This window comes from Ranitomeya imitator, chromosome 2 (genome assembly GCF_032444005.1).
Source record: "Ranitomeya imitator isolate aRanImi1 chromosome 2, aRanImi1.pri, whole genome shotgun sequence".
NCBI classification, from domain to species: domain Eukaryota; kingdom Metazoa; phylum Chordata; class Amphibia; order Anura; family Dendrobatidae; genus Ranitomeya; species Ranitomeya imitator.
In genome coordinates this window covers 103,881,645-103,897,101 of record NC_091283.1, presented here as the reverse complement: position 1 = coordinate 103,897,101, position 15,457 = coordinate 103,881,645, and the positions used below count along the sequence as shown (strand labels likewise).

Genomic DNA, 15,457 nt, shown 5'->3' with positions numbered 1-15,457 from the left:
GAGTTCCCACTTCCCAGAGCTTGTCCTGTATCGGTTTAACCATCAGGTCTTTCCAGGTGCTCCTAACCACCAGGTCATAACAGTCCCCAGAGAATACTATGAAGAAACACGCAGTTGCACCACAAGCAGAGATTTCACATACTGTGCTCCAAAAGCTACAAATGTGAATCTCTCTGCAGTGCAAAAAGGAAAAGAGCAGCACAATCAGGGGAGTCTAGGGATTTCTAAAAGGTATTTATATACCGTAATTATTTCTTTTAAATGTATCAGTTTTTCATCGGTTGAAACTGATCCAGTTTTCTTTGTTTAATGGATCCATTTTCAAACGAATGATTACTGGACATGTGAACGCAGTCTTAGATTTCTTGCTTGTAATGATACACTATAAATAACCAATTAAATACTTTTTTTGTGTTTTCTCTTGAGTCGTTGCCATATACCATCTGGTTGATAACAGTCCTTAGAATCACTTTTGTTGAACATGGTGAATTCACTGTCATTTTTGGACTGTACAATAAAGAAATAGAATATAATTTAGCAGGTTACTTTACTTGAAAGCATTGACAGCGTAGCATGTGGTTACAATAGGTCTGCATATAAAATCTTAATACTTTAGCCATATTAGCACTAAAACCATAGTATTATATGTATTAGTCAATGCAGAACAAGCAACGCTGCAGAAGAGCATCACTTCAAAAGGTTAAAGATTAGCATGAAAAATAAACCAACAAATGCAAGATGGAAGATTTTGGTGCTAAATTTGTATAGTATAAAGTGGTATTCTCACCTGGGACATTTATAGCATATATGTCTTATAGATGCAGATACATACATTGTGCTTGCATAATATTCTTATGTCAGTGCATCTAATTTTGTCTACACCATAGAATGATACAGTCCATAAATAAGTCATAATTAATGAATCTATGGGCAAACAGAATAGAGCTACACAGGTCTTCATTCACTTCACCCTGTGCCAGATGTCGCAAAGCAGCCCCAAAACATAACTGAGCTTCCTCCATGTTTCACAGTAGGTACGATGTTCTTTTCTTTGGATGCTTCATTTTTATACCAGTTTACATAGAGCTGATATAACATCAAAAAGCTCCAGTTTTATCTCATATATCCAAAGCACACTCTCAGAGAAGATGTGTGACTTGACAGCTTATCTCGCTGAAAATATAAAGATCGGATCAAGGATCACCTTGAACAACCTCTGTTGGGAGAGAGTCGGGAGGCCTCCTCACATTAGACTGTCAGCCGAGCTGGCGAATATTGGCTGGTTTGGCCGCTGTTAGTCTTATGTGTATGGGGGCCTTTAGACATTGACTGACCTACAACAGCAAAGATTAGCCACGAAGGGTTTTAACAGAAGGGGAAAGTTTCAATTTAACTTTATATCAATAGTAGAATAAAACACAAAATAAAAAGTTTGACAAAAGATAAAATCTAACTTTTAGTACCTTGTTTTCCTGTTCTGATGTGTCCAGAAGATTGCTGGATAAAGATTTTTTATCTGCAGCTGTAGAAAGGTAAAAATCGAGTTCGGTTATTCATAAGCATTTATGATTCTTTTTTTTTTGTTTTGTTTTGTTACATCTATATTTTATACTACTTTTCTTAAAACCTTTTGGTACTGCAGGCAATGTAGCTATTGCCTGGAATGGAATATTTTACTGTAGTCTCCAAGTCTCGCTTATGTGGTTTCTGTTGAAGGAGAACCACAAGGGACAAGCGGGTCCCGAGCCATGGTTGTAATTACCAATTATATAAGAAAGGACACACTGCAGCATCTGAATAAAGTCACAACAACCACCCAGGATCTGAATATACTGTGGACTGCTAGAAAACATCCACAAATTCCCCAAAACTTTCAAGGCTGCAGCTGAATTTTTGGTTTGTGCCAAAAGTATCACTTTTAATTTCCCAAAAAGCTTTTTTTCATATTTAGTTTTAGAAATCAACATCTACACCAATGCTTACCCTAGAAAGACGATGGCCATTGATTTGTTAAGAAAAAAAAAAAGAGAAGGGCATTACAGAAATATTATGGTGGTTTATTGTGAAATATATGAATGAGTGGGAGGTGTTATGTTTATTATGGTAGTTACAAAACTAGCTATTAGATACAGACCCTCATTGGATTTTTCCTCATCATTTTCTTCACAAAGAGATCTAAATGCAATCTTGGGGTAATGAGGATCCTTTCCGCTATTATTAGAGTCTCCACAGGATTCATCATCGCTGGTGGTCTGCTCACTGAGATGTTCCTCCTAAGTTTTTATTAAATGACAAGTGTATTTTTTGGTGAATACATTGTATACATTGTAGGATATTTGTTATATCAAGGATAATTGTTTCCATCATTGTTTTTATATTCACATAATGATAACCATTAAAGAACTGCAGCAATCTTTTTAATGGGACAAATCTTGAATTGAAGCTCAATTCAATTTACTTTTATGACAATGAGCTCATGGACAAGACGTCCTTGTTTCTGGGACAAAAAAAGTCTTCACTCATAGTAAACACCTATCATAACTATGATAAGCCCTTTACTATGCAATATATTTTTTACATGAAACTAAATACAACAAGCTGACCTGCTATTTTTTATATCCTACTCACAATTTCATCAAAGCTTAAAGGGTTATTCCCCCAATCACTTTATTTTTTCACAAAGTGCTATCGATGCATGCTTAATGTTAAGATACAGACCAAGCCCAAATATTCTTTTCTTCTATCTTTGTGTCTTCTTTCCACTCTATGTGCCCCTACCTACATCCAGCTTCAAAGAACTGAATGAGCGATCTATTCTTACAATGATAAAGCACCATTTCCCAGCAGCACCCAGCTTCTCCTCAGTGCTACAGTCCCCTCTCTCTGATGTGTGCTCCTGATTACTCCCACCTCTCTGAAATAATGTTTCAGAGCTGTCCTGTAAACCATTTGACTGATGAATGTGTAATATAGCAGCAGTTTCCTACACAGCTATGCTAAAAGGTACTCAGCTCAACTGTATCCCCAACAAATATAGCATAGGGCTAATCTATGGTAAGACTCAGCTTTATTCTCCTGTGTATGGTCTTGTGTGTCTAAAAAATGTTGTCTTCTGTCATCTACATCAACATAGCCACAAGAGTATTTTTACATCTGTCAACTGGTTTCTAGGGAAGGACAACTTTCCTGCAGGTCTGAGCTGTGTTTGAAAACTGCTGCTGACAGGTCGGTGATGTAAGGCCAGTCTCACACGTCCAAATAATTCCGGTACCGGAGAAAACGGTACCGGAGTTATCCGTGTCCGTGTGCTCACGTAGGCCATCCATGTGGGATCCGTGTGATGTCCGTGAGTACGTTTTTAGGGTCCGTGTACTGTACGTGTGCTGTACGTGTGTCCGTGTATTGCAACAATTTTTACAATTTTAACCTTATGACAGGAAAAACGTACACGAACAGCACACGGATGGCACATGGACAGCATCCGTGTGCGGTACGTGTTTACACGGACCCATTGACTTTAATGGGTCCGTGTGATCCGTGCGCTCCCACGAACACTGACATGTCTCCGTGTTTTGCAAATGGACAAACGGTCAGTGAAAACACGCTGACATGTGCAGAGACACATTTATTTTAATGTGTCTACGTGAGTCAGTGTCTCCGGTACGTGAGGAAACTGTCACCACACGTACTGGAACCACTGACGTGTGAAACCGGCCTAAAACTGTAAATGCTGCTCTGCTGATGGATATGGCAGAGGATTATCTTGTGGAGGCGATTATCTTGTGGAAACCAGATAACAGATCAATGATGTAAAAACACACATATAGCTACAGTGAATGTAAAAAGTCTACACACCCCTATTAAAATGCCAGGTTTTTGCAAAAAAAAAAAAAAAAACATACCAAGAAGAATCATTTCAAAACATTACATTTAATTTACAATTCAAATGAAAAATCAACTGTAATCTTTTTTTTGGTGGAAGAAAAGCAGTTCAAAACATACTGCAGCCTAGACCATGCTTCACTGTGGGTATGGTGTTCTTTTGGTGATGAACATTGTTGGCTTTGCATCAAACATATCTTTTGGAATTATGGCCAAAAAGTTCAACCTCGTCTCATCACACCATAGCACGTTTTCCAACAAGCTTTTGGTAGTCTTGATATAGGTTTTGGCAAAACATAGCTGGGCTGGATGTTTTTCTTTGGAAGAAAAGGCTCCCTTTTTCACACCATACCACAAAGGCCAGACATATGAAGAATACAGGAGATTGTCACATGTAGTACACAACCAGCACTTGCCAGAAATTCCTGAGGCTCCTTTAATGTTGTTTCTACACCTCTTGGCAGCCTCCTGGACCAATTATCTTCTTGCCTTTTGATAACATTTTTGATGGCTGTCCAGTTTTAGGTAATGTCACTTTTGTACCAAATTTAAGCCACTTGTTGATCGTCTTCACAGTGATTCTGGCATATCTAATGCCTTGAAAAATGATTGTATCCTCCTCCTGACTGATAACATTCAACAATATGATTCCTTTGCTGTGTTGTAAGCAATTTACAAACCATGGCTTTTAATGGAAATGTCTGGAAAATCCTCCTAGAACAGCTAACCTTTATATGGAGGTTAATCAGAATCACTGTGAATTGTAGCAGCTATGCACTGACTTCTATTTATCATTAATGTAAATGTGATTGGCCTAATCTGGCAATTTTACAGGGGTGTGTAGACATTTTATATCCACTGTAAGTTGAGGGCAAAAGATAAAATCGGGCTGACAGACTTCTGTATAGAACCAAACAGCGCATAGAAGACTAGCGTCCTGCCCAGTGGACTTCTAAGTATTTTCCTACAAATATATATTATGTATCACCTGCTCAGCTCCTTCTGCTCTATAACACACTGCCACAACTGCAGGTCAGACAAGATGTTTAATGGAACAAGTTCCCTTTTACATATTTAAAACATTTCGGACATAAGCCCCTCTCCAATCACTGTCTCCTGCTTGTAGCCCACTGTCTGCATTTTATTCCTCGGTTCACCATAAATTGGTGCCTCTTCTTACGATCCTTCCATCTTTCTCATTTACCTCACTACATGAAAGATCTTTTCGAATTCCTTTTACATCATCTTCATAGTCAAAAGGTGAGAAGAAAAACACAGCGTCCGAATCCTGCTTTACTTTGATAAGATCCAACAGTTTCTGAAAAAGAAAGTTCCAAAAAAAAGAAAAATTAATTAAATAAGTTTAGTATGTAAAGATTCTGTATACATTATGAAATAAATCAAATATATCACACAGTTACTTAATAACCCTTTCCGAATACTGAGCGTTGTACGAGTCCGACTACACATTGCCAGATTTTATGAGACCAAGCTGCCGTCCCTATAGCACTATAATATGAAAGCGCCAGTCTTCCAGCAGCGCGTTCAGTGTATAGTAACAGTGTCTAATACCATCTAATGCAAAAGCCATGTTCACAAAAAGGAACTCTGCATATGTGTATTGTGTGTTGTAGATTTGAGCTTTCAGCAGAATCATGAGCACTTAGACATTGTGGGAGAATGAACTGGAGAATTACAAGAACGAACTGAACACTAAGAAGCCATACAATACAGTATAGAGCGGAACTACGTTCACACAGAAAAACTACAATAATGAACACAGTGCTATCTACTATCTGCTTAAGGTATTTCCTCCACAGCATAAGCCTGCAGTTCCTGTATATTCCAAGACATTATAGTTATATGGTACAATGTGTCAGATTTGCCTAAACCTATCACAGGTCATTCACAGTTGACTGCACATCTTGTGCCGGCGCAGGTAAAGCACAGGCCTGTGCCCGCACATTTGGTTAGGTGAGTGGCCTCTAATCGGGATCAGATCTCCTGCTTTTCACTGAGGAGGGGCAACACTCTGAAACATGTGTCTGCAAATGGAGTTTCTAGTTTGGCTTCTAATCTCAGCTCATGTGGCAAATGTCGTTAAAGTGTCGATTTTGACTTTTAGGATTGTTACATCCAATAGGTGGTACCGGAGATAAAGTCCTTTTCCTTTTGAAGAGTCTATTTGGATATTCGTTATTGTAACATTTCACTGACTCACTTTTATAAACTTATCTGGAGTTGTGCCTATGGAGTAGAAAAATGGACCGTCATCACTTATGGATCCTCCGAAAGCATCTGACTTTGGAAACTTTGAGAAATCAGTATATTTCTGGGAAACAAACAATGAAACATTTTTTTTCAATGTTATTTATGAGACAAACAATACAGCTCTTATTTATCGGAGACCAAAAATCATTCTCATAGACACTTGTAGTTTATAGAATTTGGCATGTAGTGTGCTATTATGATTCTAGCGATTTTACCTTACAGAATTAGAGTCCTGGGATCTAATCTCCTGTCCAATAACATATACCCATGGCTTCCTATGAAATTTGTATGTGCGTGTCTAAAATAGGAAAGCTATATTGTAAGCCCCACTAGGGACAGACACTGATGTGATTGGTACTTGCATTAGTAATCGCACTTTGGATTCCAAATCAGACATTTATAGCATGTGGCATTTTGAGCCATAAACATATGAACTGAGGACGCCCCATAAAGGAGTTGTCTGCTACTTTGATAATGATGTGGTGCACACGCTGTCAGGATTCTTCACTGTCGGTGGCAACAGCATGTGGACAAGTGACCACAAGTATGTGATTTGCAGGTTTCTGGCCACAATCCAACTGGACTAATTCACTTGTATTGAGCGAGACTGCACAGTTTAGTTGGAATGTGTCCACTAATTCACTTGTATTGAGCGAGACTGCACAGTTTAGTTGGAATGTGTCCACTAATTCACTTGTATTGAGCGAGACTGTACAGTTTAGTTGGAATGTGTCCACTAATTCACTTGTATTGAGCGAGACTGTACAGTTTAGTTGGAATGTGTCCACTAATTCACTTGTATTGAGCGAGACTGTACAGTCTAGTTGGAATGTGTCCACTAATTCACTTGTATTGAGCGAGACTGTACAGTTTAGTTGGAATGTGTCCACTAATTCACTTGTATTGAGCGAGACTGCACAGTTTAGTTGGAATGTGTCCACTAATTCACTTGTATTGAGCGAGACTGTACAGTTTAGTTGGAATGTGTCCACTAATTCACTTGTATTGAGCGAGACTGCACAGTTTAGTTGGAATGTGTCCACTAATTCACTTGTATTGAGCGAGACTGTACAGTCTAGTTGGAATGTGGCCAGAGTATGCAAATCACTTACTTGTGGGCATGTGACCACCCGCTCTTGCTGCCGACACCAGAGAATCCAAACATCATGAAGTGCACACGCTTTGAAGATCTAGAATTCTGCTGTCACACTGTAGACTTTTATCAGAAGAATGGACAACCCCTTTAAGTACAGTAATTTTGACTTACTTTGTTTTTTTTTCTTCAACTTAATCTATTAACCGTTTACAGCGGGGGAACTATTAAAAAAAACAGCGATTCTTGATATGTTACTTCTTTAAACATGGTTGACCATTCAGTATAAATGACGGGTTACATGTATGTGATACATGAATAACGCATTTATATAGTCTGTACTACTATTGCAAAAATTAAAATAACTTTATCAAAATATATTTTCTTTTGTTGGCATGCTCTGACACCCATGACATTTTTTTTCTGTAGTTTGCACTGATACAATTTTGGGTTACATACTGTACAAAAATCCAAAACAATAAATCTGGAATATTTTTTTCCCCAGTTTTTAAGGCATTCAGCATACATTACATTTCACATTTTAACTTTACTTTGTGGGTTGATGAAATGAATGAGATACAAACTTTGTACTTTTACCACTCACAACTCATATTGCTCCATCAGTAGATGACAATGAATAGACTTAATTCACAACTACATAAACACAAAGTATAACAATATCAAGATTGTGTGTTTGCTAGTATAAAGCAATGTTAGTGTCACCTGGCCTATTTTTTCATATATTAATTTAAAGTCTTGAGCACGTCTCTTAGTATTCCAGAGGGCAGTATCTGGCGCACTCTCGGCGTATACAGAAATCAGGTATTCATCTTCTTTTTCTACTAGGCTCTAAAGAAAGGTAAAAATACATTTGATTGTTAATATACCATTATAATATATACAAACTATCAGCAAAAATACTGTATATGTATTTGCGTTCGAACCTACTCAGAATTTCAGAAAAATGTTAAATGTTGCAAACACAACTGTAATATTTGACCTATTTTATAAATGAAAAAAAAAAAAATGAATTAAAAATGCTGCAAAAGTAAATGATTTACTTTGACAAGCGTAAAAATATTTCTCCCATCGTAGGGTTATCCAGATTTTACTTACATGGGTTATCCAGGACTACAGAATATTTTCTACTATGGGCCTAAGAACTAACGAGCAGGCAGTTGCTAACTACCTGCCTTTTCTGCTCAGCGCAGATCTCTGCCAACACACTGACCTCTCCTGTCGGTGATTCTGTGGTCTCTGCTGATGTCATGTCGACAGAACAACGGCTTCTTTTCCGCCCTGCTCCGCTGACGAGCCGTGACTGCCAATGTCATGATAATTGACAAGCGGCTCTCTACTGCCTAACTGCAGGAAATTGGCTGTCAATCAGCATGACGCCGCACTCTCGCACTGTCGACAGAAAAGCCCAGAAGAAGAAGAGCTGCTCTGCTGACATTCGGCAGCTGAATCGCCGCTAGGAGCAATCAGTGACCGCTCTGAGCCAGTGGCGGATAGAACAGGTAAATTATATTTTAACTATGAGCCAAAAAACTAATATAATCCTGCATAACCCTGTTAAATATGACAGGTGAGCTAAAATAACAAAAGGTAACGTTATCACATTTTACAATGCCTCCCATACCTGCATCTGGTATTCCTGATCCTGTGCCAGGACCTGGCCGAAGGGATCACATGGTGAAGAGTCAAGACAGTATGGTGATGGGGACTGAAAACATGTGGTTGGGCCTTTTTGAAAGGTAAGTATTGCAGCCTTTACCATTTGGAGACTCTTGCCTTATTTTTATGAAGTTTGGAAAACTCATGATTAGAGTTGATAAATTCACAGCTGGCAATCCAGCCGCAACTCATGATGCAGGAAGAAACTTTTTTTTTAACTTTTCAAATACCTTAGAAACTTTAGCAGTCCAGTGATTCTGTTGCCACTTCTGAAGTGCAGTGTCAATAATGGATATAGTTGACGTTATACCATCTTCTCTGTCATCATCATCATCATCATCAGAGTCCTCTCTGCCATCATTGGAGTCCTCATTGTCTTCATCGGAGCCCTGGATATAAATTAATCAAGGCATAAACATCCCACAGCGAGACAGCAGTGTTTCAGCCATATAATAGGAACTGCAGAATGGTATATTTATTGTAGCAATTTATTACACTTACATACACAAGCCCTGAGCTTACATAAGGCACCACAATTCCACAACAAATATTTTAATTGAGGCTTTTGTGTTAAATGTAAATGTATTTATTTTTTTATTTATTTTTTTTTCTATATATCACAGTTTGTATGTAAAAAAAAAATCTTGCCATTTTCACATGGACACTGTGGCTATTTTAGACTAAAACTTCTTGTTCATTATAGAAGACTTTTCAGAAGTCTCATCATCATCACAGGCAGAAGTACACTGAGAGTTAGACACCTCTACTCACAGCTGATAACAAATGATCCACCAGACATAAGAGATTATGTCACATCTGATCGTGCTCTCCCTCCCTACACAATGACCTTTGCACACCCTCATTAGATGCTTTCATATAAAAAAAGGTCAGATTCTGACAATTGCTGCTAATTTACATGTGAATATCCTGAAAGAACAGGAATTATAAGTCTAGCATAGCCCCTGTGGTCAGTGTAACATTGCAAGAACTCTCATCTTTTTTTAATGTGGATCACGAAATTAAAATTAAAAGAGAAAATGGAAATAATTTTTCTTAAACACATTTAACATAAAATTCTGATTTAAACAGTAGGCCATTTACTGACGACACATTTCCTTAAAGTGCATGGATATTGCATCTTCTCGAGGAACGAGTAATGGGCTGCTTCTTCCTGCCAACATGGCCAAAAACACTAGTGTGCCAGCAGATTGTGATATTGCCATTTTTATTTATTTCTATGGGACTAGTATTCAGGTGGTGAAATGCTCCGATTCCAAAAAACGCCTTCCTGTTAGCCAAATAGGAAGCATTTCTATATCAAGAACTGTACATAAATGCTGCTAATCCTAATAAGTGCATAAAACAACATAAATACAAAACGAACCATTATTCACCCTACACCTTTCAATAGGTAAAATGTGAAATGGAAACACATTTTAGTATAAAAAATGGATTGGCTACTTACCCCGTCCGTAGCATCACTATCAGAATGTAATGATCGGAAGTTAATCCCTCTCTTTGATTTTTTTGTTTTTGATTTATCTTTCTTAAATAACCCTAAATGAAAAAAAAAAATAGGGAGAAAACAACTTAAAGGATCTTATTCCCATTATGAATATAAAAGTAATGAAGTATCACACAAGGCTATCGGTTTTGAAAGAATGAAGCCAGTATTGCCCCTTATGGAGGAAACAAATGAGCCATATATTAACAGACATGTGGGGGTGCAGTTTCCTGAGGCAGCCCAGAAGTCCCTGAACCCCATATATGTGGAGATTAGTATTATAAATTATGTATGGTAGTTTCAGGACCCTGTTACAGATTTTGAGGCCCAGAAGTTTTATTTTACACCACTGAAAAAAATCAGTATGAAAGCTTTCAAAAAAAGTCAGGTCTCTGGTTTTCGAAACATGAATGAAGGTAGAGGTCACTGGGAAGAACCTGCTCCACCAGTGTAAATGAAGAATCCTGCTTATTGTCCAGCCTATTCTTTCATAAACTGTAAAGATCTACTTAAAGAGAACCTAGCACCTGTCTGAGGCCCCCCTTCATATTTAAAGGGACACTGTCACCTGAATTTGGAGGGAACAATCTTCAGCCATGGAGGCAGGGTTTTGGGGTTTTTGATTCACCCTTTCCTTACCCGCTGGCTGCATGCTGGCTGCAATATTGGATTGAAGTTCATTCTCTGTCCTCCATAGTACACGCCTGCACAAGGTGCAATCTTGCCTTGCGCAGGCATGTACTATGAAGGACAGAGAATGAACTTCAATCCAATATTGCAGCCAGCATGCAGCCAGCGGGTAAGGAAAGGGTGAATCAAACACCCAAAAACCCCGCCTCCATGGCTGAAGATTGTTCCCTCCAAATTCAGGTGACAGTGTCCCTTTAAGAAAACAATGGGCAGCCACAGACAAGTGGCAGTGCGCATGATCCATCTCTGATCCATTCACATGGCGCTCTTAGGCTATGTGCACACGTCAGGATTTCTTGCAGAAATTTTCCTGACAAAAACCGGACATTTCTGCCAGAAATCGGCATGCGTTTTTACCGCGATTTTACCGTGTTTTTGACGCGTTTTTGGTGCGTTTTATGCGTTTTTTCCCAAATGCATAGAATAGCAGGAAAAACGCAGAAAATCCGCAAAATTAATGAACATGCGTCTTTTTTTACCGCAATGCGTTTTTTTTTGCGAAAAAAAACGCATCATGTGCACAAAACATGCAGAATTCATTCTAAATGATAGGATGCATAATGTATGCGTTTTTAATGAGTTTTTATAGCGTTTTTACCGCGAAAAAAACGTAAAAAAACTCAAAAAAACCTGAACGGGTGCACATAGCCTTAGGAGTCACGGTTCTCAGGATCGGTAGGGGTCCCAGGGCTCAGACCCTCAGTGATTGGTAAAGGTATTCCCCATGGGTAGGAAATATTATCCAAAATTGAAAATACCCCTTTAATTTCAAAAAAAGTGTCCCTAAAGTCCCAATAGAAGACTTTCTTAGAATACTTGTGGACAAATTTCCAGTTTGTGAGCTCCTGGCATGCAGAGCAGCACACCGCAAACGTCGACAGCCCCGTTACAGGGGGAGATCTCGCTGTACTCTAAAACAGTGCTGCTGCCACATCATGTTCTGTGCATTATGTACTCGGCAGCCGCCGATCGGTAACATCCTTCCTTCCTTTCACTAATCGATGTGTACATAATGTGGCAGCTCTGTTTTAGTTAAAAGCATGAGATCTCTCCCTGTAACGGGGCTGCGGAGGTTTGCAGGGTCATGTTCTGCATTCCGGGATCACACAATCCAAAATATAGGGATTTACTTTTGCTAGAAAGTCTTTTACATTAGTATTAGGGGAACTCTTGGGCATTTTTTTTTCTAATTAATGTTATTCAGTAAAATCACCTGTCTGCAGCTGCCCACGTTGCCTTAAATCAGTGTTCCCCAACTCCGGTCCTCAAGAGCCACCAACAGGTCATGTTTTCAGGATTTCCTTGGTATTGCACAGGTGATAATTGCATCACCTGTGCAATACTAAGGAAATCCTGAAAACATGACCTTTTGGTGGCTCTTGAGGACCGGAGTTGGGGAACACTGCCTTAACTAAAAAGGACAACCAAACATCGGGGATTGCCCACACACAAACCTGAACGACAATCATAGGACACCTACAGGTCAAAACATTTCATGATATCAATAAATGAAGCGATCCTTTACCTGTAACTCTCTTTATAATCCCCTTCTTTCCTTTTTTTCTGTAATAAATACAAACATAAAATCATAAGAACAAAGTGTCTATAATTCTGTGTCACAGAAAAGAAAATGTATCAAAATGTATATGAAAACGTCAAACTCTGGCTTGTGGGCCAAATCTGGCCTGCAGGGTGATTATATTTGACCCTTCAAGCTGGCACCGCCCACCGGCCCGACATTGTTTTCAACTGTATCGGCATCATGGATGCCAATACAGTTTTAAAGCAATTATGGAAGGGGATCATCAGTTAATGCTCCCTCCTCCGTTATTATCCCTCTGTGTCTGACTTTTCAGCACAGCGGGGGCAACAACATCACTATTTCACATACTCTGTGCTGAAAAATGAGCAGCTTCAGAATGCTCGCTGCCAAGATCGGAGCAGTGGGTGAATGAGGAGAGGTGAGTATTTAATAATTTTTTAATGTGTGGCCTATTAATCGGTATGGAAGACTATTTGGGCCAATTACAACACCTATACAAAATTTCCCTCTCGGCCAACAGAGGGCATACCTCTAGGCCTAAACATATAAACCTATAAAGCAACGTTAGGCTGTGGAACAATGACTGATATCAAAACGGCCTAATTATCAAAAGTTCGTACGAAGTAAATGAGTTGTGGCCAGGAGGTCCACACCAGAAATAGAGGTATCAAAAATAATCAAAACATGTTTATTGAGATATCAAATATACATAAAAAATTACATATTCATAAAATATATAGACAAAAAGTAGTGAATGGGGGTAGCAATTAAGAACGGCCAGTATGCATAGATGGTGATAGATGGAAAGAATAATACTGGCAATAGAACACACAGAAAATCCAGAAAACCCTGCTACAGCATCGGAATGATGTGTGCTAAATGGTCATTATAGAGTCAATCGGCTATAGACATGCGCTGGAGCGATAGCTGCAACAGTAGGGAGAAATAAAATCTTATAGAGCCAAAGTACCCCAGTTTATAAAAATAAAAATAATCTGGTGTCCAAATCAACGCCAATATAGTGGCGGTGTGTATGCTTCACAGAGAAAAAAAAAAAAGTGTATGGCAGCGCTTAGAGATTGTTCCTACCTCCGTTGCTGGCTGCTGAGTATGAGCGTTCCTCCTGCGAGAGAGAGGTCCGTCTGAAGAAGATGCTGTGAGCGGGTGGCTGCCCTGGAATGTTGAGCAGCCAACCTGGAAGATGGCAGCTATCGAGAGGAATATAGCTGTTGGTGTCAGTTGGTTTAACAAAGGTGCATGTGTGTATTTGCGAGTCTTCAATAATTGTTCAATAACTCATATAATTCAATAATAATTCAATAATGGAAGACTCGCAAATACACACATGCACCTTTGTTAAACCAACTGACACCAACAGCTATATTCCTCTCGATAGCTGCCATCTTCCAGGTTGGCTGCTCAACATTCCAGGGAGCCAGTTCACCAGGATTCACCGAAATTGTTCTAGACCTCAGGACTTTGAGGCGGAATCGCAAATTTTAATGAATAAATTCCTGGAAAAAGGATATGAAATAACAATGCTGGAGGAATCCAAATTCAAGGCCGCCAGTAAACCTAGACAGGAACTTATTAATCCAGCCCAAAAAATCAAAGCGACTCTGGAATTTATCCCTATTATTACCAAATATAACTCAAATTCACATCTCTTCCGCAAAATAGTCAGTAGACACTGGCACATTTTAAAAAATGACAAAATATTGGGAGAAATTATCGGCGACCATCCACGCTTTGTCTTTAAGAAAGGCCAAAATCTGGGTAACATGATTGCCCCCACAGTACAGAAAAAATTCCCCCTGGTACAGTCCTCTCTCACACACATGAAATGAAAAGTTTTTTTTCCCATGCCATAAATGTAATGCATGTAAAGAAAAAATAACATCAAAATGCATGGATATTAAAAAAGGTTATAGGACATTTCTAATCAGGGACTGTATCACTTGTTCTACTACTGGGGTAATTTACATTATAGAATGTCCATGTGGAAAATTCTATGTGGGGAGAACAAAACGACCCTTAAAAATCAGGATGAATGAGCACATCCGCAATATTAAAAAAAAATTTATGGGTCATCCTCTGTCCCAACATTTTGCAGAACAACATAGCGGAAGAGTATATGGGACGAAAATAACGGGTATAGCTGTGGTGCATCACCATTGGAGAGGGGGCGACTTTATCAAGGCAATGTCCGATTAGTCCCTCCCTTACTCCCCTGCAATCACTGCCCGGCGCCCGCTCCGTAATCCCCTCCACTCACCGCTCACACAGGGTTAATGGCAGCGGTAACGGCCCACGGTGTAACGCACTCCGTTACCGCTGCTATTAACCCTGTGTGTCCCCAACTATTTACTATTGATGCTGCCTATGCAGCATCAATTGTAAAAATAGGTCATGTTAAAAATAATAATACAAAAAAAAACCTGCTATACTCACCCTCCGCCGCCTTTCCCGCGCCTCGCCACGCTCCCCGGGCCGCGCCATTGCAAGAGGCAGCTTCCGCTCCCATCCCAGCGCTGGTGTGCGACAAGGACCTGCCGTAACGTCACGGTCATGTGACCACGACGTCATCATAGGTCCTGCTCACACCAGCGCCCGGATGGGAGCGGAAGCTGCCGCTTGCAATGGAGCGGTCCGGAGAGCGTGGAGAGGAGCGAGAAAGGCGGTGGATGGTAAGTATAGCAGGACTTCCAACGGGCCCTCGGAAGGTGAGTATATGTTTATTTTTTTTTTTTAAGTCTCTATACTACGTGGCTCTGAGCTGGCCAATATACTATGTGGC

At 39.5% G+C, this 15,457-nt stretch overlaps 1 protein-coding gene across 2 annotated transcripts in view; it reads right to left on the bottom strand.

The window, feature by feature from the left end:
* The window catches only part of LOC138662009 (uncharacterized), a 74,008-nt gene that overhangs the window by 35,420 nt on the left and 23,131 nt on the right, over nucleotides 1-15,457 (bottom strand). Inside the window, exons 6-14 of one of the 2 annotated variants that reach the window (XM_069747094.1) lie at nucleotides 12,643-12,680; nucleotides 10,389-10,480; nucleotides 9,154-9,312; nucleotides 7,970-8,095; nucleotides 6,104-6,214; nucleotides 5,087-5,200; nucleotides 2,135-2,273; nucleotides 1,464-1,522; nucleotides 405-507 (exon numbers count right to left, since the gene is read on the bottom strand). In XM_069747094.1, coding sequence (XP_069603195.1) covers nucleotides 405-507; nucleotides 1,464-1,522; nucleotides 2,135-2,273; nucleotides 5,087-5,200; nucleotides 6,104-6,214; nucleotides 7,970-8,095; nucleotides 9,154-9,312; nucleotides 10,389-10,480; nucleotides 12,643-12,680 — 941 coding nt within the window. The remainder of the gene's footprint in view (nucleotides 1-404; nucleotides 508-1,463; nucleotides 1,523-2,134; nucleotides 2,274-5,086; nucleotides 5,201-6,103; nucleotides 6,215-7,969; nucleotides 8,096-9,153; nucleotides 9,313-10,388; nucleotides 10,481-12,642; nucleotides 12,681-15,457) is intronic. The other variant, XM_069747095.1, reaches the window with a different exon arrangement.